Raw genomic sequence first — 26,199 nt, forward strand, 5'->3', positions numbered from 1 at the left:
GGTCATATTTAAGCTAATACCATGAGCATAATTATATTATAGGATATTGCACTCTAATTATGGGGTCACAACACAGTAACAATGTGATGTATATTACTAACAGTTTATCATTCGAACCCAGAACAGATGGGTTCTGTGTCAAGCACCCTAACCGTTACGCCATCACGACACCACTGATTGGTATGTACGAGTCTGGAATATTGGGGTGGGTCAATCGGAAGTTTCTTTACGTAAGATCACGTATTGTAAACATATAGATAAAGGGACCAAGACCATTACGTCATTACTCGAGATAGGTATGGCCAGTTCCCAGAAGGAAACTACTCATAGGAGGACTGAGAAAAGGTGGTATCTCACTGCACTTGGGGCACCGGTGCGGCACTGCGGGTTCGAAAAATTACTCAACGAATTTAAGAGATAAAAAACGAATATAAATTTTCTTACAGTTTGTGTATCTTATTGTCTTCTAAGTCATATTTTTGCGTATTACGCAATATCTAAATCATAAAAAAATCTGTGAGAATAACACAACAGTGCCGCAATGGTACCCCAAGTGCAGTGAGATATCACCTAAACTGACCCGTAGCAATGCTCTTTAAAAGGGCATGAATTATCAACATTAAGCACTGTGATTCTCTTTGAAAGGCGCACTGATGATGCCAATCCACTGACATGTCATCAATGTTGTGACCTGGAGATATAGGCACTTTGCACAGCTTTCCTCACTCCACCTAGGTCCAATCTGTACCTGACTATGGGTGTTAAGGCATAAGGCGGTGGAAGGAGAGGAATGGGCTCCACTTTCCAACTGATCGGGCCCTAATGAGGAAATGGGCTTGGATTCGTTATCTCTCTTTAAGCACTCGTGAAGTTTTATACAGCTTGTTGTTAATTAACGTTGTTGACGCACAACCTGGAGATCCTCACTTCACAAAGTTGTAAATGGGAGCTTGGCTTCGGTTACGGCCATCCCTCGGATAGGAGGTTCAATGGAGTCCCATGTTTGAGGAGAGCCATACCTCGAGCACCTTAAAGAACCCACCACACATCGAAAAGAGTGGGGGTCCTTCAAATAAATTTGTCTGACAACTTGCACTCCCCATAGTACAAACCCGGTGTGTTACGCCATAATGCGGTTTACCAGGTATGCATTACAAATACATTACGTATGGAAACTTGTCGGAAGACTGACCAACCCCGGCCATGTGTCCGGTCATTGGCCTGATTTATGGCGTTGTTGACTGACCGTTACACCGGTAGGCAAATGTTTGCCAATACCCAAGGCAAGCACTAAGGTGGTGATAAGGGAGGTTTCGTACAAACAGAACAATTTTAGTCATAAAAGACGGGTGTTTTTCTAGAGGGATCTTTTCAGAGAATTTCTTCCTCGTCATGACTAAGATATTTTCGTCATCACGTCATGCCTGTTGGCGAAACAGTTAAGATGTTTGGCCCAGAGGCATGGGTTCGACTCCCCTGCCATGCCAACGATATTGTACCCTTATGGAAGGCATTATTCAAATCTTTCCTCACTACAGATAGGTTTAAAAATGGGTACCTGACTTCGGTTGGGGAGGAAAAGACAGTGGAAGAAGAGGGAAGGGCTCCGCATTCTAATACCGTGCCCTAGACACAGTGGATAACAACCCATTGCCCCTAAGGACTAAAAAAGGCTAAAGGACTACTGTAACATTTACCCAATGAGGTAAAACTTCATTGCTTTACTGTATAAAGTTTACTGTAAGTTATATTATTTAGTAACTTAAGTGCATTGCCCAATTGTCATTGCCTGTCCAAAAACAAAATGAAATAAAATTTTTGCTTACCTCTATAATGCCTCATGTAACATTTTACCAATACTACAAACCGCAAACTCGTAAATTTCTTTGTAGTAATTTTCTATGGACGTTATTAGTTCAATACTGTATGCATATCAAGCTCAGGTATACAAATGTACATGCAGACAATAAAAATTTCAAAAGCTTTAATTTCTTCATAAGATGAGCTGAGCTTTTTTTTACAGCAGTGTCAAAGTGGTGTGCGTGATACTTTTGCAATACAATATACATAAACGCATTAAACCGAAGCATATATAAATACATTTCTCACAACCAGAACAAAGCATACATGGTGGTTAGAGGAGGCTCTAGTATTATTGGTGTAGTTTGCAAGACTCCAAAAGTATGCAATAGTTGTTAATTAAGGGCTAATGACCCCCACCCAAGGTGTATATAGTGTCATAACGCCTGGTCCTCTGTAAAACCACTGAATAGAACCAACGAGTGAGTGAAGCAAATTGACTCAAATTTTGATAAAAGAACAGCAGATGAATCGTAAAGCGTATCATCATCATTTTACTATGAAATCATAACACACAACAATGCCTGGGTTCCCTTAAATCAAGTGTAGAAGTGGTCAAGTGATCATCATGTATTCTAAATTATTCGATACTCATATTCACATAAGGTAAAAGACAATAATACAAAAGTATTACCCAATATTATACAAGAAACTTGCTTGAATTTTCTAGTTAGCAATGCTCGCAAGTGGCTTTATGCACAAGTCATGGACAATGAATTAAAGTGATTTCAAACCAATATTTCATTTTTTTGTTTACAAGAAAAAAGTCAATGTACTAAATCTTACAATACTCTCTGTTTGAACAAGAAATTCTCCAGTTATTGAAGACTGAATTAGTAGTATACTGAACCATACGTAGTACAGGCACATACATGTATACATACACGTGCCAGTAACTTCTACCTGTTTTGTTAACTTGCATTTAACGTGCATTAATATTGACGAAGCAGTTTTAAATAAAATCTGGCAGCTCAGTTTATAACTCGTCAATAAAGCGGCAGTTAGCCAAAGAACGCATGATAGAGAAAACCTATTATTGAAAATGAATGGATTATAGTATGACGACATAGTGCCATTGTTCCTTTTTTTAGCATGATCGCGTTTTTCCAAACTTTTGCATATTGTTTGCAAGTATTACATCGACAGCCCAATTTTTATACTTGGAAGAATGTAGGGTACAAAGATATACATAACTCCACAATTCCATCCATGTGTACCTAACAAAGAGTGTGGCATACCACCACATGTACATTTTTATATACCAGAAATTTGCATCTTACCCAAACCTTAAGACAGAAGATGCAAATGAAAAATAAGTCAACATATTTTTTTAACACTTGAGCAGCATTTTCTATATTTTACACTCACCATATAGAACTATATTGCACACAAAAATAGTGGCGTTTACATTGTACACTTTTGAGGAAAAAATACAAATCCTACATGTATACACAACTATAGGCTGACTACATACACGTAAAGCAAAGACATCTTTCGGTCGTATGTTACATGGTTGAAGCAGGGATTCGACAGATTCATTTTCATCTGGCCACGTTAACAAATTCTCACCATTCCAGTGTCACTCTGTCACCAACACGCAAAAAAATTCAGACTAGAAAATTTTTCACCTTCCTCAGGACATATGACCCACTTTGGTCATGTGACTCCAACAAAGGGTCAAAGTTCAAAGCAGTCTGTACTTTCCTCTAAAGGTATACTGTAGTGTAACATTAAAGTGGTTTCAAGAATTGTACCAGAGGTTTTGACTCACCTCACCTCACCTAGTCCCATCCTCATCAGGAGGGTCGGGGACTATGGTTGTCTCCAGCACAAGTCTTCGCCATTCCTCCCTGTTTTGACTAATCACTTATAAATAAGTCACATGTCCAAAATTATAGTGGGTCAGCTACCTTGAGGAAGACCGTAATGGTATCTGTTAATTTGCCTAGTCTTAAATCGATATCTTTCTGCGTTGGAAAACAGTTTACATCTATTTTTTATAAAGTCAATAACAAGCACAGATGAGCTTCAATGCTACTTTAATAACCATTTTATATCCTAAATCAAGTATCGATTTAAGAATACGTGATTTTAAGAACCTGCCTTACTCACAGACTACACAAAGCATCCTCATGTGGCATAACAACGAAATTCAAATTCTAAAATTAATTCTTGTAAGACATCAAAGTACACATTAAGGATCTAGCCCATAGGGCATCAGAAGAGTGGTCACTCCGATTCACAGACTGTACAAGTTCCAGTATCAAACAATTGAGATTTCAGCTTTTAACATGTACACGTTTCAAAATGGAAGGTGCTTTTAATGTGTGTGCTATGCTACTGACGACCCACCAAAGGGGTCATTCTGGTCTTCGTATAACTGAATTCCCGAGGGAGATAGAAGTCCTTTCTTCTCTTCCGAACTCGTTAGCGAGTTTGAGCTGCCGCTAGCTTCGTTGTAGAGACAGTCGTAGACAGGATTCGAGAAGTTGGTTGGCTGGAAAGAGAGGAAAATAATTTGTTAGTTAAGAGGTTTCGTACATAATACATGTACATTCAAGGAAAAAATTACTCAAGCAATTGTATAGATTTTAGAAATTAATGGTCAGACATTTCAAGTAGCATCCACTACTGTACTAACATTTTGTCAGTGACTGACCATGATCTGTACTGCAATAGGTATTTTATGAAACTATGAATTAATATATAAATGTGGTGAAGACAAATATTATTCATAAAGATAGTCCAATTGGGAAATAAAAAAAATGACAAGGTTGATGTTTATGAGCCAAATATATCCTGCATGAGTAAAGAAAAACAAAGGCAATGTCTGACTATTTCCAAAATCTATCCAGCTGCTTGATATTCTTGCATCTTAGTACTTAGATGTCTCACTTTACTGTTTCATACTTTTTTATAACACAGAACTGAATTGTCATCTATGGAAAAGTTATATCAGTACATATCAATGTGCAACAGAGAAAAATAATCAACATGATATGGTTAGAAAAAAATGACACAGACATACGTATGATGGAACCTTGTGGTGATAAGAAAATCACATAATAAGGCTCAGTCGACATGGCTAAACAAATGTAACCAAAATGTGCAACTACATGTCCATTGTATTAACTACTGTGATTAGTACAACATATAATGTGAACAGTGTGTGAGCCACATTAGTTTGCTATGTCATGGTGTTAGAGATTGTGATCTAGCAGAATCCCTGACTCTAACTGTAGAGATTGCTTTGGGAATATCTGTTAACAAAACTTGCAGTCATCAGGAGGACAAAGATGTATTAGGGACAGTCACTGTTATCTATTTGTAAATTATGTACTTCAAGTCAATCAATCATTGATCTAATGTGGCATGAATCGAAAAGTACGCCAAGTAAAGTTCCATCCCAACTAGAATCTCTTGACGGAATTGCTGATTCTGCTGGATTGAACACTCTACACTCAATTATATACTTGAGTACTGGAATGTGCATAGTGCATGCTCTAAGTGCCTTCCAATGATTCTATGGAAGCCCATGTGATATCTGTAGAACCTGATGTGATAAACTCAGGTATCACCTGGTCCAGAACACCCATATCGAAAGTTATCTTGGCCCAGGTATGACATAACATGATAAATGTATTTCTTGGTGGATATTCTACAGTGTGTTAGAAGACTAACAGTGAGCTAGTAAACATGTAACTATGTAGTGCTGAATATGGATGAGTGAGAAGTGAAAGAAGCCTGTACCAAGAACTCCAAGCGGTATTTATCGTCCTCAACCTGATGGTGTCCAGAGTTAGCGCAGGGGACAGGAGAAACAGTCTGGGTAAGAGCAGGCATTAGGTAACTACATGCATACCAGCAGTAATGTAAAAGGACCGCTAAATCATTTCAAGCTCTTGTGAATAGTTTCATCAGATTGGTAAGTCATTGAATGACAAAGTTCTAGTATGTAAACAAACCGCCAATTTATTTTAGAACACTCAGGACCAGTACAAAGTAGAACCAGTCAGTATTGCCCCAAGGAAGTTAAAACTATACAGATGGTCATCTAGACATCGGCTTGAATAAAACACTTGCGATTGGTTGTGTAAAATGACCTTGCTATCCTTGATTTCAAGCTGTTTTAGGAAAAAAGCAAAAAGCAAAAGATTGTCAACTACACATTTAAGTTCATATCATAAAAAGCTGTTTTGTGAGAGGTAAAATGGCAGATTAATAGATGGCGAAATGGATAATTTTCAAAATTGTAGGATAGTCTAGTCTTAATTCTGGCCTATTGATACAAAAATTGCAGCTCTAATATAATGCCAGTATTAGGTAACTTTTTGACTTACCATTATAAAATATGACTGTCACAGAACCTTTAACAATTGCAATACTACATGTCATTAGTATGCAAGTATCAGTAATGATCATGACATGTGATAAGGATGTGAAGCATCATCAGTGAATAGTCTCATAATGTTTTTACATCTATAGACCCTGTTTTAAAGCATGATACGTACCTTGTCTGGATCCAGAGTTAATGACGGGTCTAACTGCTCTGTTTCATCATCTTCCTCTTGGTCATAGAGGAAGGTAGGATTTCCTATCTCCACATTGTTGGTCATGCGCTTGTGTTGGAACATAGTTCTGTAATGCACAGGATAAACAAGGCAACTTCAATCGTCTGTACATATATCTAAGAAATTGAAGATCGTATTCATTAAAACATCACTGGCTGAGACAATAATTTTTTCCTAAAGCCAGCTAAAAGTATAGCATCATAGTCAACCACTAACTACATGCATATTGAGCAAAATCATTCATTTTGTACTAACAATAGCAATATTTGAAGGTCTATGATAATCGTATTCACTCCAATTGCTACGCAATCTCATAGCAAATGATCAATGCAAACAGCAAAATGAGATGAACAAATGAAATGGACTGTCGAACAGCAAACCTAAAAACCTAACAACATAAAATTACGGTTATATCAAGATTTCTCTTTAGATAGCAGTTACTGTTAATCATGAAACTGGATAGACTTTGGAAACGGTTAGATGTTTGGGGTATAGCATCCACTACATGTACCATTAGTCAATGACAGACAAAAGGGACTGACCAAAGATAGTCGATGCTATCTAAAACATCTAATCATTTCCAGACTATCATGAATTTGCTTGTGAGTAACTGTTACCTTTCGAAATATACTACCTGAATGTCTGACATTGGTGTAACAAGGTTTGTCATTTCTGGATAATATGTTCATGCAGAAATTGGAGTAAATACGACCCTTTTCAAAACGAATAGAATTAATAACTACATTCATTCATTACCTCCTATTGTACATGTACTACTCTTCTAAATAAAGAAAACAGGAAAGGACAAAAATAAAAGGGGAGTGAAAAAGGCAGGGTTGGATGAAAGGAAAAGAAACCTGACTACTGACTTCAGCTCAAGAGCTTCCACTGATACTGGGAACCACCCTGATCTAAGGTACGAAAAGACAAGAGTGGTTTCCATAGGAGTGAGTGAGTAAGATGGTTTCTTAGGGCTCGAAATACAGTCTTCTGCATACCTGCACCAGTGCAACATACTTACAACATTGACCAATCCTGACTGTCAATCACAATTAGCAGTTCAACCAATGGTAGCATGTCATTTAGAGGATTGACCAATGGGAAAGTTTTTGCATACATTTCGAAAGTTTTGATGGGATTGGTCTATATCCTGTATCAGAGAGTTTTACCTGCACCAACCATTTTCTTTGCCTTTCAGTCTCTTAATAAACAGTGCATTAATATTGGTTCGAAAATGTTTTTATTTGTGATAGTCATGGATTGTGCTGTGAAGAATGACATGCATTTTAGGGCGATGAAGTGGTTACATGTCACACTGGTTTCACAGTTTGGTTTTATCAGACCAGTGCAGGTACAGTACATTGTAGGTGCAGGTACCAGCACAACTCCCAATCTCACTGCACAAACTTGCATATATGCAGGTGGTAGTTCGAGCCCTGGTTTTAATGCACGCATGCAAAAGTTCCTTTTATGAAACTGTAATCTGCTACAGAGTTATATCACCATGCAACAACATCAGCATACAGGTAAGACAAGAGAAGCAAAATATCATACAACATTTAATTATTGAGACATAATCCTTACACTATGACAGATACAATATAAGATAAGATATATATGTATGAATGAAAACTTTTAAACAATAATATATTCCATCATCTACATGTGCATTTACACAATGTCATGACTTTTGTATTGAAACAGCTACCTAAGTTTGATCTGACTCAACAACAACTTGAAATCCATACCTTGAACTTCTCTTTCTGTAGAAGCACACACCACAGATCACAGCAATGATAATGAGGGCAAGTACAACTGGCACAGCAATAGCAGCAACAGCTGAAATATAACAGTCATAAAATATGTAAATACGCCAAAAGACACTACAAGATATCCATGTACCTGTATTTGTGTGAATCAAACTTGAATATGCACGTCAGGTAAAGAGTTCAGACGTTAAATGGGGTTGTGTTCTTACAACTTTTTCAAGGACACAACATTTTGTCATAACTTTTGGCCTTCTTCGCATTAAAAAAGCAGCTAGACAAAGGACATTAGAACAAACACATAACCCAACATCTGCTTTGAAAAAAAAAACGATTAAGCACAACTCTTAAGATATATTCCCATACACCATCCGGACCCAAAACAGTAGCTAATCCATCGTCATAACATTGAGGTAATAACAATGAAAGTTCTGAGGCCTTCCATCAGGAATAGTAAAGGAATATTAGGTATCTGTTCATGAACTGACAAGTTGGTATTAAAGGACTACTTACTTCCACCATCGCCACCTTCTCCCTTCCGTTTGCCAGGCTTGGTAGCAGGAACAGTCTCTGTACACTGTTTTCCTGCGAATCCGTCTCCACAGCTGCAATAGAAGGATATCAAATAAATCATGTACGATAATCTTTCACAACATCTTAAAATTAATCAGTCAATGATTGCACCATGTCAAGCAACAACCATTAACAATGTTCAATTATCATTCTCTACTGTAAATCATTCTACAGCAACAACTTCTTTCCTTGGACTGCCAAACTATGCAATCCTCTCAATGACAACTGTTTCTTCCTAATATACACGTACAAAATGTATGCATTCTTAAAGCCCTCAAAACCAGTGTTCACCCCAGCACCTAGCATAATAATTTTTCCATCATCCATAAACTTAGTTCAAATTACCTAGGAGCAGTCAAATGGCCTTGCAATGAAATATGTACCATATACTGTAGTACCTGCAATGTCTGACAAGTTTATGTGTAGAGGACTAGTAGTACTACATGTACGTATTGTTCCACAATATATAAAATTTCATGCACACTGTATGACAAATTACTTACGAGCAAACAGGTTGATTTTTGTCGTCTAGACTGCACTGACCACCATTCTGGCAGAAGTCGAAGCACAGATCTGTTGCCTGTTCGCAGTGTTGTCCCTGGAAGTTTTCAGGGCATCTGCACAGAATAGTGCCCCAAAACAGTCATTTAGTTTTGGCACAAAGGGAAAATAAGCAAGAGAGGAAAAGTTTGTGAGAAGTGTGAAAGATTTTGTGCATCACACTCTGTGCTTTCTTGCGAAAAGCACATGCAACTACCGGCATTCCTGTTTTAATCTCAGTTATTTTCTAAGCAAATAAAGTATGCTAAAATGCCCAAACACAAAACTCTATTAGTACATGTATCCACACTGCAAGTCATACATACGGTTGAAATAAAACACAAGACATACAGCTTTAGTCACATGACACACAAGAACAGTTACTGCAGTCCACCCCCATCTAACTTCTTTCAACCAGAAATCGTGGCATGGTGGTGTCCTCAAAATCATACCCAGTATTGATCGAGAACACCTCAGAACTGCCCCATGATTTTTCCAAGTGCTCAGTGAAAGAAGTTAGATGAGGGTGTTGTCAGTATCATGCAAAAAAAAACTACATTGTACACCACAGTCTCACACCTATAAGTCATTTGGATCAAGCAAAGCACACTCGGAGCTGCTCCCTTCTACTATTAATTGCACAGACCACCAACCGACCGTACTTACTTGCAATGTGGCTTGTTAGTAAGCTTATCTATGGCACATGCACCACCGTTACTACAGAACCAAGATTCGCATGCAGATGTAGGAGTAGTAGGCGACCTATATGGGGGAAACAGGACATTTGGATGAAAGACCAAGTGCCAAGTGCTATGGTCTAAGGACCATATATTGGTCTTAGACCTTGTTGTTGTCTTTTGTAGTGTTTCCAACATCTAATATCTGTTTGAATGGAAAATGATTAAGGATCGATACTGGCATGGTTTCTAACTGTTTACTGTAATTCACTTTATCTTCACGGTACCAAATTTTCACGGTCTGAGAAAATTGAACTTGTTCTCGGAACTAAATGTTCACTGTCGAGGCAAGTGCGCATGAAAAAAGCCTGTGAATTATTTTTTATATGTAACGATAAGTTCACGTTACAGTCGTCACCGTGAAAACCGTGAACATAACATTACAGTGAAAAAATGAGGAATTACAGTATTTTCATACACTCTTCTTACGTAACTCAATTTTTCCTCACACGTACTGCTGAAATGCATTTCCAGAAAACTGAGTTAGACAAAGAAATCGTCTTTACATACTATTAGTTTGAAAAAACATCTTGCAGCTAGTTTTGTAAATCAATCTTTTAGTTTAGATAACCCTGCATCAGATTCTATTGATAACAGATTGATATTAAGAGCCAAACAGCCAAACAATTATCAAAGCATCATGGCACAAACATTTTTAAGAACGATCATTTTAAAAGATGCCATGATTTTAGAGTTAAACTGTTTTTCCGATAGATTTCTGACTTGAATTCTACTCCTACCATTTTGAGTACATATTCTGAAAGCACCACTTAAAACACACGAGTCCATCTCTGAATGATTCTTATCAGATTGGGAAATGACTAAGTATCATAATTCTTCTTTTTCGTTGATTATCTGTCACCTTTTATTATGTTTGGGACAGCATTTGCATAACCATGCAGCAGCACCACCTATCTGCATTGCAAAGTAGTGCAAATCACCATTGCCCTGAGGAAATGTTGTCTGTTGTTAACTCCTTCATTGTGAATAAAGAATTTGGTACTTACACAATGTCCATGCCTTTCAAAATCAATGCAATTTCACTCTTTCAGTGTTTTTCAACTCGATAAACATACAAGTACAAGGAAAAAAGATTAGCTACTTATTTCCACTGTACCGGATACTTACACACAGGTGATAGTACGACCAGAGAGCACAGTACAGGTGGCCCCGTTTTTACAGTAGCCGTCACAGCGGTTTGTTTCACAGCGGTCTCCTTCATAAAGCGGTGGGCAGTCACATACCCCTCTATTGCTGGGAGTACAGGTACCTATTATGGTCATAGGAATGTGAGAATCTTAGTATCAACAACACTGTTCAGAATATACTGGAATAACAAAGCCAGTGACACAAAACAAGATACTAAGTATGCAGGTTGTTTCCAAAGGGAAGAAAAAAAGGATTGTCGGAAAAGAAATTAAAAAAAGCTGATTGTCAAACATACAATGCCCTGTTTGCAAGACTGAAACGTTGTGAATATAAGCTTTGTGTCTTAACAGGAAAAAAAGAGGAAAACTTCCGTGGTGGTACATAAACCTTTGTCCCATAAACAGGGTTGTAGCCAGCCTGAAATCATTTTCCGTCCCATGATTTTGATTTCTATCGAGCACTTCAGTGCAACATTGCTAGGGTGGTTCGGGGGCATACACCCCTGAAAATTTTGAAATCTAGACCCTCTGAAACGCTGTTTCCTGCATTTTGAGAGGTGTAAATTTTGCTGGTAGACTTAGCTGTTCAATGGCATCTGTTTTGGTAAGCGAGACATTTTTAATTATCTATTCATATCAATTTTTGTCCGTCACAGAGGATGGAATGGGCAAATTTTTTTTCTGTCCCAGCTGCAATATTCAGTCAAGGGACGGAAGGACGGGTGCTGGCTACAACCCTGGTCATTAACGATCACGCTAACCAAGCTACTTGTACCTGCACTACATCATAGCGATTTTTTTATGATACATAATGTTTTAGCTTCCTTATACATAATCAGCCATACCAAGTTTTGATAGGCTGACAACAGAAGAACTCAGGCCAGTAGGCCAGCAAATTTGACAATGAAATGGTATAGAGTTGTCTTGCCTCCATTTTGGCAGTAGTTTTCACACGAAGTGTTGCAGCGTGACCCAAAGAACTGTCCAACACAGGTGCAGACTGGCTGTTCTATGGAGTTCAGCTCACAGCGCCCATTGTTCTCACAGAAGCGGAAACACTTGTTCCGTCTGCACTGGGGACCATGGAAGTTGAGATGGCACCTGGGGAAAAAACACAACACAACATTTTGTTATAATAATTACCAATAATAATACTGTACATCAAATAACTACATGTAAATATTTAAGACAAGAAACAGATACACTGTACATTGTGCTGAGTTTTCAGCCAAAGCTGTGAGGTTTCACCCTATTGCTAGTCATTGACCTATCTAAGGAGACAAATCTTGGTATGCTTCACAGTGATAGCTCATAGTCTTGTGTCTGGATGGCAAATTTAAATGGATGTAATCAGTGTATAGATCTACAAGTTTATATCCAAGAGCAGAAATTCCATAAACCACACTTTCATAACAGCTAACATTCCCAGCAGCTTTCATAACTTCTCCTTTTAGACAACAGAACCAGAAAGTCGTCACATGGCCTCAGTCAACAAGCAAAGATTTTTTTCATACGTGTACATCCTTAAGTGCTGTAAAGATGACTTACTTGCACTTGGGGTTCCCTTGTTCGTTGGTGATACAGGTTCCTCCATTGTAACATATCAGTCCTGCCTGTTCACAAGCTGTTGTTGTTGGTTCTAGAGAGGAGAATAACAGCATTACAACATGATCACTAAACAGTGCTCTGACATCACCGAAAGATAGGAACTGCTTGTCATTATTACTGTCACTTGTAAAGACATCTGTCAACTGCTAGCATCTTAATAGTATGAAATGTCTTGCTTTTGAAAACCTGATTAACTAAACAAGTCGAATGTACATGTTGAATGGTCATGCCTGCCTGCTACAAATTAGTAAAACTTGTCTCTATTGACTTGTAGGGGGACCATGTATAATGCTGAACTCTTGATTGAGGACTAATACACAAATAAGAACATCTTTATTTACATTATGTTAAGTTGGTCCTCTGGTTGACAAGGTTAAGAAAGGTTATAGAAATTAAAGATATAAGATATTCTAGAAAAAAAATTATCACAATGAAACAATCAGCCGTTCTCCCAAAGATTTATAATAATGAACTTGTTACATATATAGTACCATGTAGAGTGGCTAAAACATTTTCTTTCCCTTATATCAACAGGTGAAGCAAAAATTTTCTTTTACCATAGGTGTAGTTACTGTCCCTCTCTTCCTCCTTAAATAGTATGTTTATCATAGGGGATGCTGTATCTTACCTGGTGAGGGTGTTGGAACATTGAGACAGGAGTTTCCATCCAGGTTGCCTCCGTTGGGACAGGCGCAGATCGTACCACCGCCCGGCAGGGGTGCTCGGAAACACAGGTGGGTACAGTTGGAGGAGCTGCAGGGGTTCGTGACTGTGGCGGAATATGGTAAGATGTTTGATTATTAAGATATGCAAAATAGATCATGGAACTACAGTACATGATGTACATGTCTCTCATCCCGGTTCACCTCTCATCTATCCCACAGTCTAACAGTAGAATAATAGAAACAGGCACTACAGAAGATTTGACAACTAGTTTTCTCCACCCTTCTTGGTTTTCTATTCTTCAGTGTTTCACATAGTGTCATGCCTGTCCATTCTCTGATATCATCCTCCCATCTTTTCTACAGCCTATCCCTCTTTCTTCCTTTCTAGACAGTTCCTTGCATGATAGTTTTGGCTTGTCCCGATGACTGCGACACATGGCTGTACCACAGTTTTCTTCTTTACTGTTTGTTTGTCTGGTATTTTATATAAACCATAGTACATGTACACTATGTCAACATTACCTTATTTATCAACGCTGCATTGAGCAAGTTAGAATTAGTACAGATCTAACAAAACATCCCAAATTGCGGAAATAATCCATAAGTACCATTGATGAAAGTTTTCTAATGGCAAACCTCTGTTGAACGTCCTGACTCCCCTTTGAGCCCACACCCCACAGTTTGAAGTGGTCCATTAAATCTTAATCTTAAGACATAAGAAGATCAGGAAGATTATCACAAAATGCTACAGCCTTACTTGACTGATCCTGCTTGTACTGTTGGAAGATGACCACATCAGAAGCGTGCTGCAGGTTGTTGGCCAGGACCGTGACGTTATCACGTCCAAACTTGTCCACCTTAAACACCTCCCCTGTCAGGTACGTGGTCCCGTAGATGTTGTCTTCAAACAGGTCGATCAGGTAAGGTTGACGCAATCCTGGAGGAAACGAAACAACCATTTAAAACTTTCAAACTCAACTAGACTAAGAAATAGGTACTATCAGACCCTCAGACCACAACAAGGTGGAACGACTGGAAGCCAATGTTTGGGCAACCCAGTGAGGGAATAATGTAAGAAACTTAATCCTACAATGACTGCTGAAATAAACTAAGTCAAACTTGTGATATTTCCTACAGAAAGGCACTTTTTGGTAGTTCCTTAGATTGTTTTCCTAGTTGAACCAATCAAGTATTGAAAAGGATACTACAGAATTTCATACCTCAGTAAAATATTTTCAAAGCTTTTTGTAAATTTCTTGCTTTACTACTGAAGGCTTTTCTTACTTAGGTTCATCTTCTGATAAAGTATTGAGCAGTTTTAATACTATGAATAAAAAAAACCTGCATGAGGCAACTGGACTTGGACAATTCCATTTCTTGTCACCTTTCTGGGACCTTTCACCTAACTTCCTGTGTATCTAACATGGCTAGCATTCCAATGCCTATGCCTAACTGCAGACATACACAGCTACAAACAAAATGATTTCTGTTTTCACAAAAGTCATATTATAAGAATACTGTCTATAGTTTCCATTTAGCTACTAAAGAAAACCATTTTCTTTAAGACTGTTGAGTGGTAACTGAAGACTGGATATTATGTGCTTATATGTAACAAACCATACCTTTACTGTAGTTGGCTGCCACTACCCTGCCATTGCCATCAAAATCAATGCTCTCAATGGTGTTCTTCTTAGCGTCCGCCCAATACAGGCGCCTGTTTTGGTAGTCAATGGCCAGCCCTGTGGGCCACTGGAGGTCCTCGCGCACCAGAACTCTCCGCTCCAAACCGTCCAGTCTCGCCCGCTCGATTTTTGGTGACAGGCCCCAGTCTGTCCAGAACACATATCTGAGGAGGCAATAATTAAGTTAAGGCATAGGATGACACCTGTCTGTGTTTTGATAGCTTTTAGACAATACAACTTTGTGCAATCACTACAACAGTCCGCTAGTAGTAGTACGAGTTTGACGACACATACTCTGTCCTGAATGCTGAGTACTTAGCAGAAAAAGCAGCATGTATCATTTCGAGTTTTTAAAGTCTTTGGCACTGCTCGACTAGGGATAGAACTCATGACCTAAAGAATGCATGGTGAACACTCTACCCACTCAGCCATTACACCAGTGTTGATAAGATAATAATGAAAGCAATAATAAGTAGAGTTTGTTGTATGCTAATGCCAGTTCCGCTTAACACAGATACATGTACAAATGAAAAGCATCTAGTCACACCACACACACAAAAATGCAAACATTAATTGTTGCATCTTGGAGAATGTGCATGAAATTTCTTTCTTATCATCTACAGCATATATCTGTGTCATTTTATGAATTCAAGTGGTCGGAGTGGCTTCATTTCAGAAGCCACACTACATTCATGTTAGCACAATAATCAAAGAACCCAATGCTTTCAACACAATATTAGAAGAACCCATTCTTACCCATTTTTAGGGTCCACAGCCACAGAATGCGGCCGGTCCATACCGGTGTTCAGGAGAGTTTTACGGTTGGTACCATCCAGATCTGCCACTTCCAGGGCGTCCTTCCTGGCGTCAGTCCAGTAGATATGGCGACCCACCCAGTCTATGGCTATCCCTCGTGGTTCCTCCAAATCATCGATCTAAAAGTAAAAGGGTTAAAAAAGGCTCTTTTTCAGTTTTTTTTATAACATGCTATATTGAACAATGGAAATTTGACACTGACTAAAATAGGCTTGTAGTACACCACATCAGAAGCTATGGACCTTATTCTACTGCTTTTTGACAGGTAGACAATTGAAGGGAATAGTTACTTATCATTAATCAAACAGCCGGATATTATGATCATACATAATGTTTTGTTTAGCTTGATTGATGGGTGGAGGAATTGGTTTATCTTGTCAAAGCACCAACAAAGATCTTATACTCATTTGACAAAGTCTTTTGGTACAAAATCATCTCTACTAAGACAAAATTGAATGTTTACATCCTTGCTACATGTACACATCATTATGGAAAAGGACTCGCAGTATGGAGAACAACAGATGATAAAGTGGATAGGGAGTTCATGAGTAAATCACAATAAGTATTATACTAGAGTGAATTCCCCAAGTTTCAACTCTTTTGTGTTGGAGACACAGTAACAATCCTTTTCCAATATATGAGACAAAGTAAATCCAAAATCATACTCAGTTGCTTTAATAACTGATATCTTATTATCTGGATGTCTAACCTTCATAGATGAGACAATTTTGAAAGTAAAATGTTTTTCCTTACATCTAACTTGATAATATCAGCCTGACGTTTCCGTCTCCCGTTGCCCAGCTGTATGGCCGCCCTGTAGATGCTATTGGTGTGGGCGTTGCTCCAGAACGCGGTGTTGGACTGTACGTCGATGTCCATGCTCTCCACACGTGTTTCGTCGTTACCAACGAAACTGTCGCCGGCCCCGTCGTGTGTGCTGTCGGGGTTGATTCTTTTGATGGCGTTGTCGTCGGCGATGAGCAAATAGTCCGGATCGCCTACAGATAATAGATATAGGAAAATGAGATGTTGAAACCTTTCAGTTCAACTGCTGCACTGTAGAAAGCTGGTAGGAGGCCCATTATCGAACTTGACCTTCCCTTTTCTGACCCCTACCCAACTGCAAAAATATCATTATGACCCATACACAGCTTTTCAAGTTATGCTGCCCACAAACACAAACGGCACCTACAACATAACATTCTAAGAGAAAGCAAATATGCATATTGTGGGATTGTTTGAGGGTGTTAATTAGGAGAAATAATAATGTGCACAAGAACAACAATCGATGTAAAAATGATTACAACAACAAGCTTAAGGATAGGTAATACAATAACCAAAACATGTTGTTCAAGACTAAAATGAATACAATTTATATGGTAAGTCTATACTCCACAACAAACGTGGAGAAATGTTAAGGACTCTTCTAATAGTATGATGAAGGCCCTTCTATTCCCCTGAAGAAGTAACAGAGCCCTGATACTGACCTTGAGCGATGCACGTCTCAACCCCATTCCCACGTTGTGCCTTCATGAAGCCAGCAGAGCAGGAGCAGTGGTAGGAACCCTTGGTGTTAGTGCAGATCTGGGAACATCTTCCAAAGTCTGCACATTCATCAATATCTAAAAAGAAACAAGAACTTGTCAGAACCTCAATATTCATCAACAACTATCAGCAACATTAAATTTCGTGTGTAGAAGCATATAGTCTACATGAAAAAAACTATCATACAAGCCACTAAACTAATCATTGTTTCTTGTTTTCTAGCCCTCCTACAATAATGAGTTCCTTGCATTAAGTGACAATTACTCAGGCAACTGGTCATGGACAGTCACTGACAAAAGTGGGTCACTGACAGGGTGGTATATGAATCGTCAGACCATTTCCAAATCATATTGAGTTGCTTGAGTAACTGTTACCTTGTGTATTTTATTACCTGGATGTCAAAAATTCATCCATGCAATGCCGTCCTTAATAAGTGTACAATGTTATGAAACTGCAAGCAATTTAACACAGTGGCAACCATTGTATATGCAATATTGTCCTTGATATGTATAATTGTAACCAAACCAACACAGTGGCAATGCTTTTAAATATTTTGATGATTTATGATGGCATGTACACATGTTAAATAAACAGTGCCCATTGCTGTTACAAAAACTGAAAGAAGATTCAGTAAAACTTGACCACACCAAGGCTTTTAAGAGCTATTTCATAAGCACTGGTGTCACCTCCCAAAAGAGGATGATCTGAACTGAACTGAACTTCATAAGCAGAATTTATTAAACAAATGAACACCAGTTTGACGTTACCTTCACAAGTGGTAAGATCTGCGCCCAGGGCATAGCCGTCCCTACATGTACAGTAGTGACCACGGGGCAGGTCTGTACACTTGTGCTGACAGTTCCCATTGTTGGTCGCACATTCATTCACATTGGGTGGACCTGTCAAACATATGCAAAAAATTCATTACAACTTCTTACAACTCAAATTACAATTATCCGATCTTTGTCCTTCTTGAGAAAGACGAATAAAGTCGAAACCGGTCGAATACCGTCTCTGAGCTGTTATTTTTCCAAAGTTTAAATGAATTTCTCACAATTCATGTAGCTAGATATTTCACAATGTATTTAACAAATTAAGTACAACACACTACCAAAAACATAATCTTCCTGGTGGAGGCTCTTAAGAATTTAAGAGCATGCAGATACAATTTGTATCAAAAGAAAATAACCCAAATCAAGCATTTGGAATGTCAGTGTATGGACTTAGCAATATTATACTTTTGTTCAAATTGAATGTGAATACAAGCTAAAACTTGACAATATACTGTACATGTACGTATATAAGTACTAGATGATAATTTCTTACCACATAGCCCTTCGTCCGACCCATCCCCACAGTTGTCGTAGTTGTTACAGACCAGGTCTAACTTGATGCATCTGTTGGTTGAAAGACACTTGAAGTCTTCTGCTGTGCAAATTCTGTCCTCTGCCGGTGCTCCTAAAATGAGGTTTTCAAAAAACACAACAGAGATTAAAGATAAACAGGGCTCGAAATTCATTTTTGGGATTAGGTGCACTAGTGCACCCAGCTTTAAAAATTGGGTGCACCAAAAATAATTTGGGTGCATCGCTTCACTTTAAGTTATAACCTAATAACAAAACTTACTTACAAGCTATCAAATTCTTAAACAAGTACCATGACAGACATTTCTATTATCTTGCTAACACTTAGATGTCAAGAATATGATGTATACTTAGTATACTTTGATATCTTTACATACATCAGCCTAAGAAAATAATTGGGTGCACAGATCCAATTTTGGGTGCACCTGGGTGCACATGCACCCAGTATTTCGAGCCCTGATAAAAAGTTCATGCTTTAAAGATTAAACTAACCCCTTCTGATTAACTGCAATTAAGCATAGCATAAAATGTGGTATAACAAAGCTTGCTAGCTGAATACACGTTTGTGCTTCTACACAATAACAAGACATTACATTTACCATCTAAAAACTTAGGATATCCTGCCAAGTCAAAAAAATAAAAAAAATCCTGCAAAAGAATGGGAGATTAATGAAGGATGATTCCAATCACTGAGTCATCAAACAAACTGAATCCTTTTCCTAGTCCAGTTAATGAAAACATCTAGTAGTAGGCAAAAACACAAAATTCCAAATATTTCAACATTTCAACCATACAGTTGTTTTTAGATGACTTACTGCAGTCCATTTCATCAGAGTTGTCGTCACAGTGGCTGAAGCCGTCACACCGTCGGGAGATAGGTAAACACACCCTGTTGTTACGGCAACGGAACTGGCGGGTCGGCGGGCACACAAAGTTCTCTGGAAAAGCAAAACCAAAACCAGTCATCAAAATACAGTTAACAAATTAAAATGAAAAGGACAACTCTCTGCTTTGTCTACTCACTCAGTGACATTTTGTTTGTCATTTGTTGAATCCTTGCAAATACAGGTCAGTACCATTCAAGCCTTTACAGGTCAGTTCATTTGTTGGATCAGAACATATCATTGCCTAATGGCGTTTTCTTTCCTTTAGACTACTACATACAATGTATACTGACACAAGGGCTAGTCTCATATCATCCCGCACTGACTCAGGGTTTTGTCTACTTTTAGTAGTAGTTTTTTCTGAGACAAGAAATTTAAGGGGAAGCATTGTGAGCAAGAATGCAACCAAGAGGGGGGTCCCCTCTTAAATGATGTGAAGTTTTTATTTTAGAAGATCTTAATGGCTGAACTAAGTGGCATCCCTTGTCAATCAGAATTCTAGGCTTGTCAGAGGATCTGCTCCCCAGGGTAAGGGCGCACATGGGAGCACAGCATCCTTGTTCCCCTCTTGGGGAAAAAATGCTGCCTTAATGTCAAAACTCCATATCTCTAGCTTAAAGTCAAAGGAATGCAACTAAGAACTGGATAAGTCTTTACCCTAATATACATCATTTTAATATCCTTAGTCTAATATCATTAGTGTAGAATACAATCATGTACACGTACTTTGTATGATTACTGAAAGCTTGATAAGTTTTGAGTCATAACTTACGGCACATGTAGGCTTCTTCATCAGACTTGTCTCCACAGTCATCCTCCCCATCACACTTCCAGGACAGAGGTTTACATAGCGTGTTGTTACACTGGAACTCTGCCTCGTTACACAGAACACCCGGGGGCGCTAGAAAAACATTGTGACAATCATACATGGTCATTGACTTGCATAATCTTCAGCTTTGTAACATGAAGCATTTAACATCATGAGTGGTGTTACCTCCTTTTGAGCTTTCTTTGCCTTCTCTATTGGTTTTGCTGTTCAGCACACACAGCCAAGGTTGCCCAACTAGCATGTGGCTATTACAAAAAAAGGCTAGTTTTGCTGACAATTACAATACATTATAACAATCAATCAATAACAATATTCTAAGAACATAAAAAGGCAGGTGTATATAGATGTTCTATTTCTAAGATTGCTTTGTTTTAATCAAATATTAGAAAATAGTAGAAATACACTTGCATTCAGGGCCTCAAAATACCAATTGGCAAGTTGAAAAAAATGTGAACCACATATTGCAGAAAACAAACTTGGTAACTATACAAGACATCGTTCAGAAATAAGTAGTATCCAGTATTTGATATACAACTGCTGGGCCCCCTGACACAGGGGTAGGCAGCAGTTGGCTAGTCCTCACACCACCCTTCCTAGCTGCAGCAGGTTCACCCTATTTAGACCGCACATTCTGATGACCCTCCTAACACATTTCATTTACTACAGTCAAACCTGCCCTAGCGACCACCTCTTCCCAGCGACCACCTGGCCATTTCGACCGCTTTTTCTCGGTCCCGATTTATTTTCCCATTGACGTAAGCATTAAGCGACCTTTTCTCAACGACCACCTGGCCAACGCGACCGCGACCGGCCCAAATTGGGACCCGTAACGACCACAAAATTGAGGTTTTCATCGATTTTTGATGATAATTAGCGCGATTTTGTACCGAAATCGGCCAGTTTGCGTCGGATTTTGAGGTTAAATTTACAGTTTACAGTGTGCGTGTTGTATTTGACATTAAAGACCTCGCTTCTTTGCGTGCGTGCAGTGTGCTTGCTATTTGCCATTTAACACAATGGCAACCATTTATACTTTGCATCGGGCATGTTTTGAGTCTATACTCTTCTCAGCGACCACCTGTCCAAATCGACCGCTTTTTTTCGGTCCCCCGGGTGGTCGTCTTGGGCAGGTTTGACTGTATAATGAAAATGTGTAAGTGAGACATAATGAAAACAAACCTGTGATTTCACAGTTCTCTTCATCGCTCCCATCCAGACAGTCCCTGTCCCGGTCACAGTGCCAGCCCTTTGGGATACAGTGTCCGTTGCTGCACTGGAACTGGTTCGTCTGGCAGGTAGCCGCTGTGGAAGAACAAACATCAGTATTAAAACTCAGAAGCAAACAAGGCTAAAAACTGCATGTAATAATGGAACTTATGTCATACCTGTGACGCGAAAACATTCGATACGGGTGTTCCGGATCAGGCCATAGCTTCCGTATCAGGCCGGTTCGAAATGTGTATCACACAGGCTCCATTCGAATAAATCGAACTGTTTCGAGCTGGCCGAGTGCGGCGCCATCGAATGTTTGAATACCTGATTCAGACGATGGAACATTGCTGTTGCAACACTTTTTGTTCGAGGGCACTAAATTTGTTCAACTTCTGACACATTTCGCATCAAAACAGGTGTTTTCTTAGGTGGTTATGACATACATAGAATATAGCACGGTGTATTCCGCCCGACCGCGGGTCGGTTTGCCCTCCGGGCGATCCGACCCGCGGTCGGGCTGATACGGAATACACCGTGCAAAGTTTGCAAGGTAACAGTTACTCAAGCAACTGGATTAAATTTGGAAATGGACCTAACATATTCCAAAAAATTCCTATTTACCAGAAGGTTTCTCATTTTGTCCAGAGCTAATTGAAGATGAAGATCATTTTCTGATTGTGGGTCCCAAATATTCTGATTTACATGATTCCCTATACACAAGGCTGTCATCTTCTCATACACAAGGATTTATCTCAATGGACTTGATGAGCAAATTAAAATACATAATGACATGTGACAACCCCTGCATGGCATACATTGGAAAATTTATGAAAGAAATTGTAAAATAGTTGTAGAATTTTAAAAGCCTCCAATGATTGTAAAAATTCTCCTTCCATACTACACATTCTCGATTCAGTTTAAATTTATAGAACAGTACTTTCGCAAAAGCTCATCTTCTCGTTGCCAACAAACAAAAGACTAGATGTTGACTTCAGGATTCAGGGCTCGAAATACTGGGTGCATGCGCATCCAGGTGCACCCAAAACTGGAGCTGTGCACCCAAATATTTTCTGTGGGTACACAGGGTGCACCCAAATATTTCATTAGGTTTATGTATGTAAAGATATCAACGTATACTAGTATACAACATATTCTTAACATCTAAGCTAGATGATGGAAGATGATGGAAATGTCTGCCATGGTACTTGTTTAAGAATTTGATAGCTTGTAACTAAGTTTTGTTGTTAAGTTATTACTTAAATTTAAGTGGTGCACCCCAAATTTTGTTAGTGTACCCAATTTTTGAAGCTGGGTGCACCAGTGCACCTAATCCCAAAAATGAATTTCGAGCCCTGGGATTTTACACGGTGAAGCAACATATGACTTTGATCCACTTACAGCAGCCTTGTTCGTCCTCTCCGTTCTCACAGTCGTGGTCGCCATCGCACTTCCAGCGCCCGGGGATGCAGCGGTTGTCTTCACACTGGAACTCACTCTCAGAGCATGGCCGTGGTGCTGAAAACACAGTGATTACACAACTTTAGTTTTCTCTTAACATTCCAGAAATATCAATGCTATAGGCCCACTATTACAGTATATGTTGGGAGTGGATAAAAATACTCTCCTAACTGTCATCTTTCACACCGCCATCACCCCTCAGTAAGACATCTGGAGCTGTATAGTTCCTATTTAGAACTTTTATTCAGCCTGTCACCCAGATCAGTTTCCCAAATGTAGCTTCTTCAGTGTTTGCAGGCTCAAAAACTTAAAATCAATGCCAATCATTGGACTGGCTACCTCAATGCCAATCATTGAACTAGCTACCACTATACTTAACATGACTACAACCATGCCTTTCAATTTGTAAATTGACATCTATAATATTTTTTTAAAGGAAACATTATACAATAAGTGTGCGCGATCTTTAACAATGGTACAGTGTACTACTGTTATGAAGAAATGTGTAAGCTAAGAAAAAAACAAAGCCATACTACCCATACCAGTTCACTTATGATAGAGCAAAAGCTATTCTTTTTAAGAAAAAATACAAAAAATCAGTGAAATATCAAGAAATGATAAATGAAACAAACAATGATATGATCTTGATACTGAAAAAACCTTACGTTTAAGTAAAAAAAACACAGTTACTATACTGTTTACTGCTGAAGTGCAGACTCTGAATACTTACTGCATCCGTCTTCATCCGAGTTGTCCCCACAGTCATCATCATAGTCACACCTCCAGCGGGCAGGGATGCACTTGTTGTTGTTGCAGCGGTGCTGGTACTGATCACAAGTCCGGGCACCTAGTACAATGCAAAAAAATGTAAATTTATCTCACCCCAAATTTAGCAAACCATTACTACAAGATGGATTAACACTATAAACTTATATATAGTTCAGTTTGCCAGTGAAATACACAAAGTGCAAAAGTAAGAAAAGCATGAACTAATGGCTATGATTCTATTCTCATCTACTTGATTGTAATGCTATATATCAAAGAATTATGGTAGCCCTTATTGTTATGCTAACTACAGTCAAACCTGCCCAAGACGACCACCCGGGGGACCGGAAAAGAGCGGTCGATTTGGACAGGTGGTCGCTGAGAAGAGTATCGACTCAAAACATGCCCGATGCAAAGTATAAATGGTTTCCGTTGTGTTTAGTGGGAAATAGCAAGCACACTGCACGCCCGCAAAGAAGCGAGGTTTTTAATGTCAAATACAACACGCACACTGTAAATTTAACCCCCAAATCCGACACAAAGTGGCCGATTTGGGCACAAAATCGCGCTAGTTATCATAAAAAATCGATGAAAACCTCAATTTTGAAAATGATGCGGTCGTTATGGGTCTCAATTTGGGCCGGTCGCGGTCGCGTTGGCCAGGTGGTCGTTGAGAAAAGGTCGCTTAATGCTTACGTCAATGGGAAAATAAATCGGGACCGAGAAAAAGTGGTCGAAATGGTCAGGTGGTCGCTGAGAAGAGGTGGTCGCTCGGGCAGGTTTGACTGTAGAATGTTAAGCTTTATTCTATACCTCTATTTTGTACTTTGTGTAATAGTTGTTACCATACATTGTACCATACCATTGTCATGCAATTAAGTTCTCTCTAAGGACTTCTGTATTCGCCACAACACTTTCCAATGTCAATACATCACACAAGAATGTCAGCATGTACACACTTTGAAATCAGCTTGGGAACTTTGTTGTGGTAAGAGAAAGATCACAAATAGATGTTGCATGGTTTGTTCCTTGCCACTGTCACAATCAGGGTGGTATGCAAATTCTTAGATCTGCAACAGTCAACATTAAGAAGGAAGAGCGACTTACTGCAGACACCGACTTGCTCATCTGAATTGTCTCCACAGTCGTTGTCACCGTCACACTGCCATCTTGCTGGGATACAGCGACCTGTAGTGATGAAACCACAGTGTCTAACAATTCAACAAGCAACAAAATACTTATCATTACAAGCTAAGCCAACATATACAGTACAGTGTATTCTCTCATTTTATCTCCAGTAGTAGTAGCGTCCATATCCAACATGTAACAGGTAATCTGAGGAAATTTGCCCCTACCTGTGTTGTTACAGCGGAGTTCGTTCTCAGAGCAGCTCCGTGCGGTACAGTTGTTAGGCTCGTCCGAGCCGTCGCCACAGTCGTTGTCTCCGTCACACATCCACACACGCGGGATGCAGATCTTGGACGAGTTACACTTGAACTGGTTCGCTGCACAGGTTCTCTCAGCTATAAGGGAACAAAATCTTTATTATTACACATACCTGTGTGTACAAAATCTTCATAATCTCTATCAACAGTTTGGAGTAACAAATTCAAACCTCAGATTGAAGCCTGATGCTTTTTCGTTACAAGTACAATGGGGCTTCAGTACGGCTCATGTGTTTCAGCCAAGCACCTGGTCACCCCTACTCTTCTTGATACAAAATGTAAGTGTTGGGTTCTTTAATGTGCAGTTAGTTTGACTCTTGAGGCTTACAACATGTACATGGCTGAAGCTTCCTCATACACAGGGCTGTCAGCTTTGCTTCACTATCCAAAATGACAAATGTAGTTTGTAGTATACAGACAGTGTAATACATTCAGATACTTTAAAGTTTAAGGTTGGCCATTTTTCAAACATTTTAGCTGAAATTCAGACACACAACCATGTAACAAGTTTCCTAAAAGTATACTGTTGCTTAGACTGATAAAAAGCATTACTTCAAAAATCTTTGTGCCATTGTTGGTTGAAGATGCAAACAATTTCCATCTGTTACAACTTAATTTTTAAGTACACAACTGATGTAACAAGTTCAATCCAATAAAAGATACAAAAAAAGACAATGTCTAAAACATGTAAATACAAGGCTACAGAAGTGAAATTATTTCCACACTTTTTG

The 26,199-nt window shown here is 38.9% G+C and overlaps 1 protein-coding gene across 1 annotated transcript in view; it reads right to left on the reverse strand.

Annotated features, from left to right (window-relative positions):
- Nucleotides 1–1,969: 1,969 nt before the first annotated feature.
- LOC118405902 (low-density lipoprotein receptor-related protein 1-like) overlaps nt 1,970–26,199 on the reverse strand; it is a 128,174-nt gene continuing 103,944 nt past the window's right edge. The window contains exons 70-95 of the mRNA XM_035805731.1: nt 25,379–25,546; nt 25,131–25,211; nt 23,989–24,105; nt 23,199–23,315; nt 21,768–21,890; nt 20,532–20,660; nt 19,691–19,813; nt 18,838–18,969; nt 18,279–18,410; nt 17,454–17,588; nt 16,720–16,964; nt 15,907–16,085; nt 15,091–15,314; nt 14,226–14,405; nt 13,432–13,572; nt 12,744–12,834; nt 12,124–12,296; nt 11,176–11,317; nt 9,977–10,072; nt 9,274–9,387; nt 8,711–8,802; nt 8,180–8,270; nt 7,301–7,342; nt 6,372–6,498; nt 5,611–5,685; nt 1,970–4,357 (exon numbers count right to left, since the gene is read on the reverse strand). Of these exons, the coding sequence (XP_035661624.1) occupies nt 4,193–4,357; nt 5,611–5,685; nt 6,372–6,498; nt 7,301–7,342; nt 8,180–8,270; nt 8,711–8,802; nt 9,274–9,387; nt 9,977–10,072; nt 11,176–11,317; nt 12,124–12,296; nt 12,744–12,834; nt 13,432–13,572; nt 14,226–14,405; nt 15,091–15,314; nt 15,907–16,085; nt 16,720–16,964; nt 17,454–17,588; nt 18,279–18,410; nt 18,838–18,969; nt 19,691–19,813; nt 20,532–20,660; nt 21,768–21,890; nt 23,199–23,315; nt 23,989–24,105; nt 25,131–25,211; nt 25,379–25,546 (3,434 nt within the window). The 3' untranslated portion in view covers nt 1,970–4,192. The remainder of the gene's footprint in view (nt 4,358–5,610; nt 5,686–6,371; nt 6,499–7,300; nt 7,343–8,179; nt 8,271–8,710; nt 8,803–9,273; nt 9,388–9,976; nt 10,073–11,175; nt 11,318–12,123; nt 12,297–12,743; nt 12,835–13,431; nt 13,573–14,225; nt 14,406–15,090; nt 15,315–15,906; nt 16,086–16,719; nt 16,965–17,453; nt 17,589–18,278; nt 18,411–18,837; nt 18,970–19,690; nt 19,814–20,531; nt 20,661–21,767; nt 21,891–23,198; nt 23,316–23,988; nt 24,106–25,130; nt 25,212–25,378; nt 25,547–26,199) is intronic.

The sequence above is a fragment of the Branchiostoma floridae genome, chromosome 18, assembly GCF_000003815.2.
Source record: "Branchiostoma floridae strain S238N-H82 chromosome 18, Bfl_VNyyK, whole genome shotgun sequence".
Taxonomy (NCBI): domain Eukaryota; kingdom Metazoa; phylum Chordata; class Leptocardii; order Amphioxiformes; family Branchiostomatidae; genus Branchiostoma; species Branchiostoma floridae.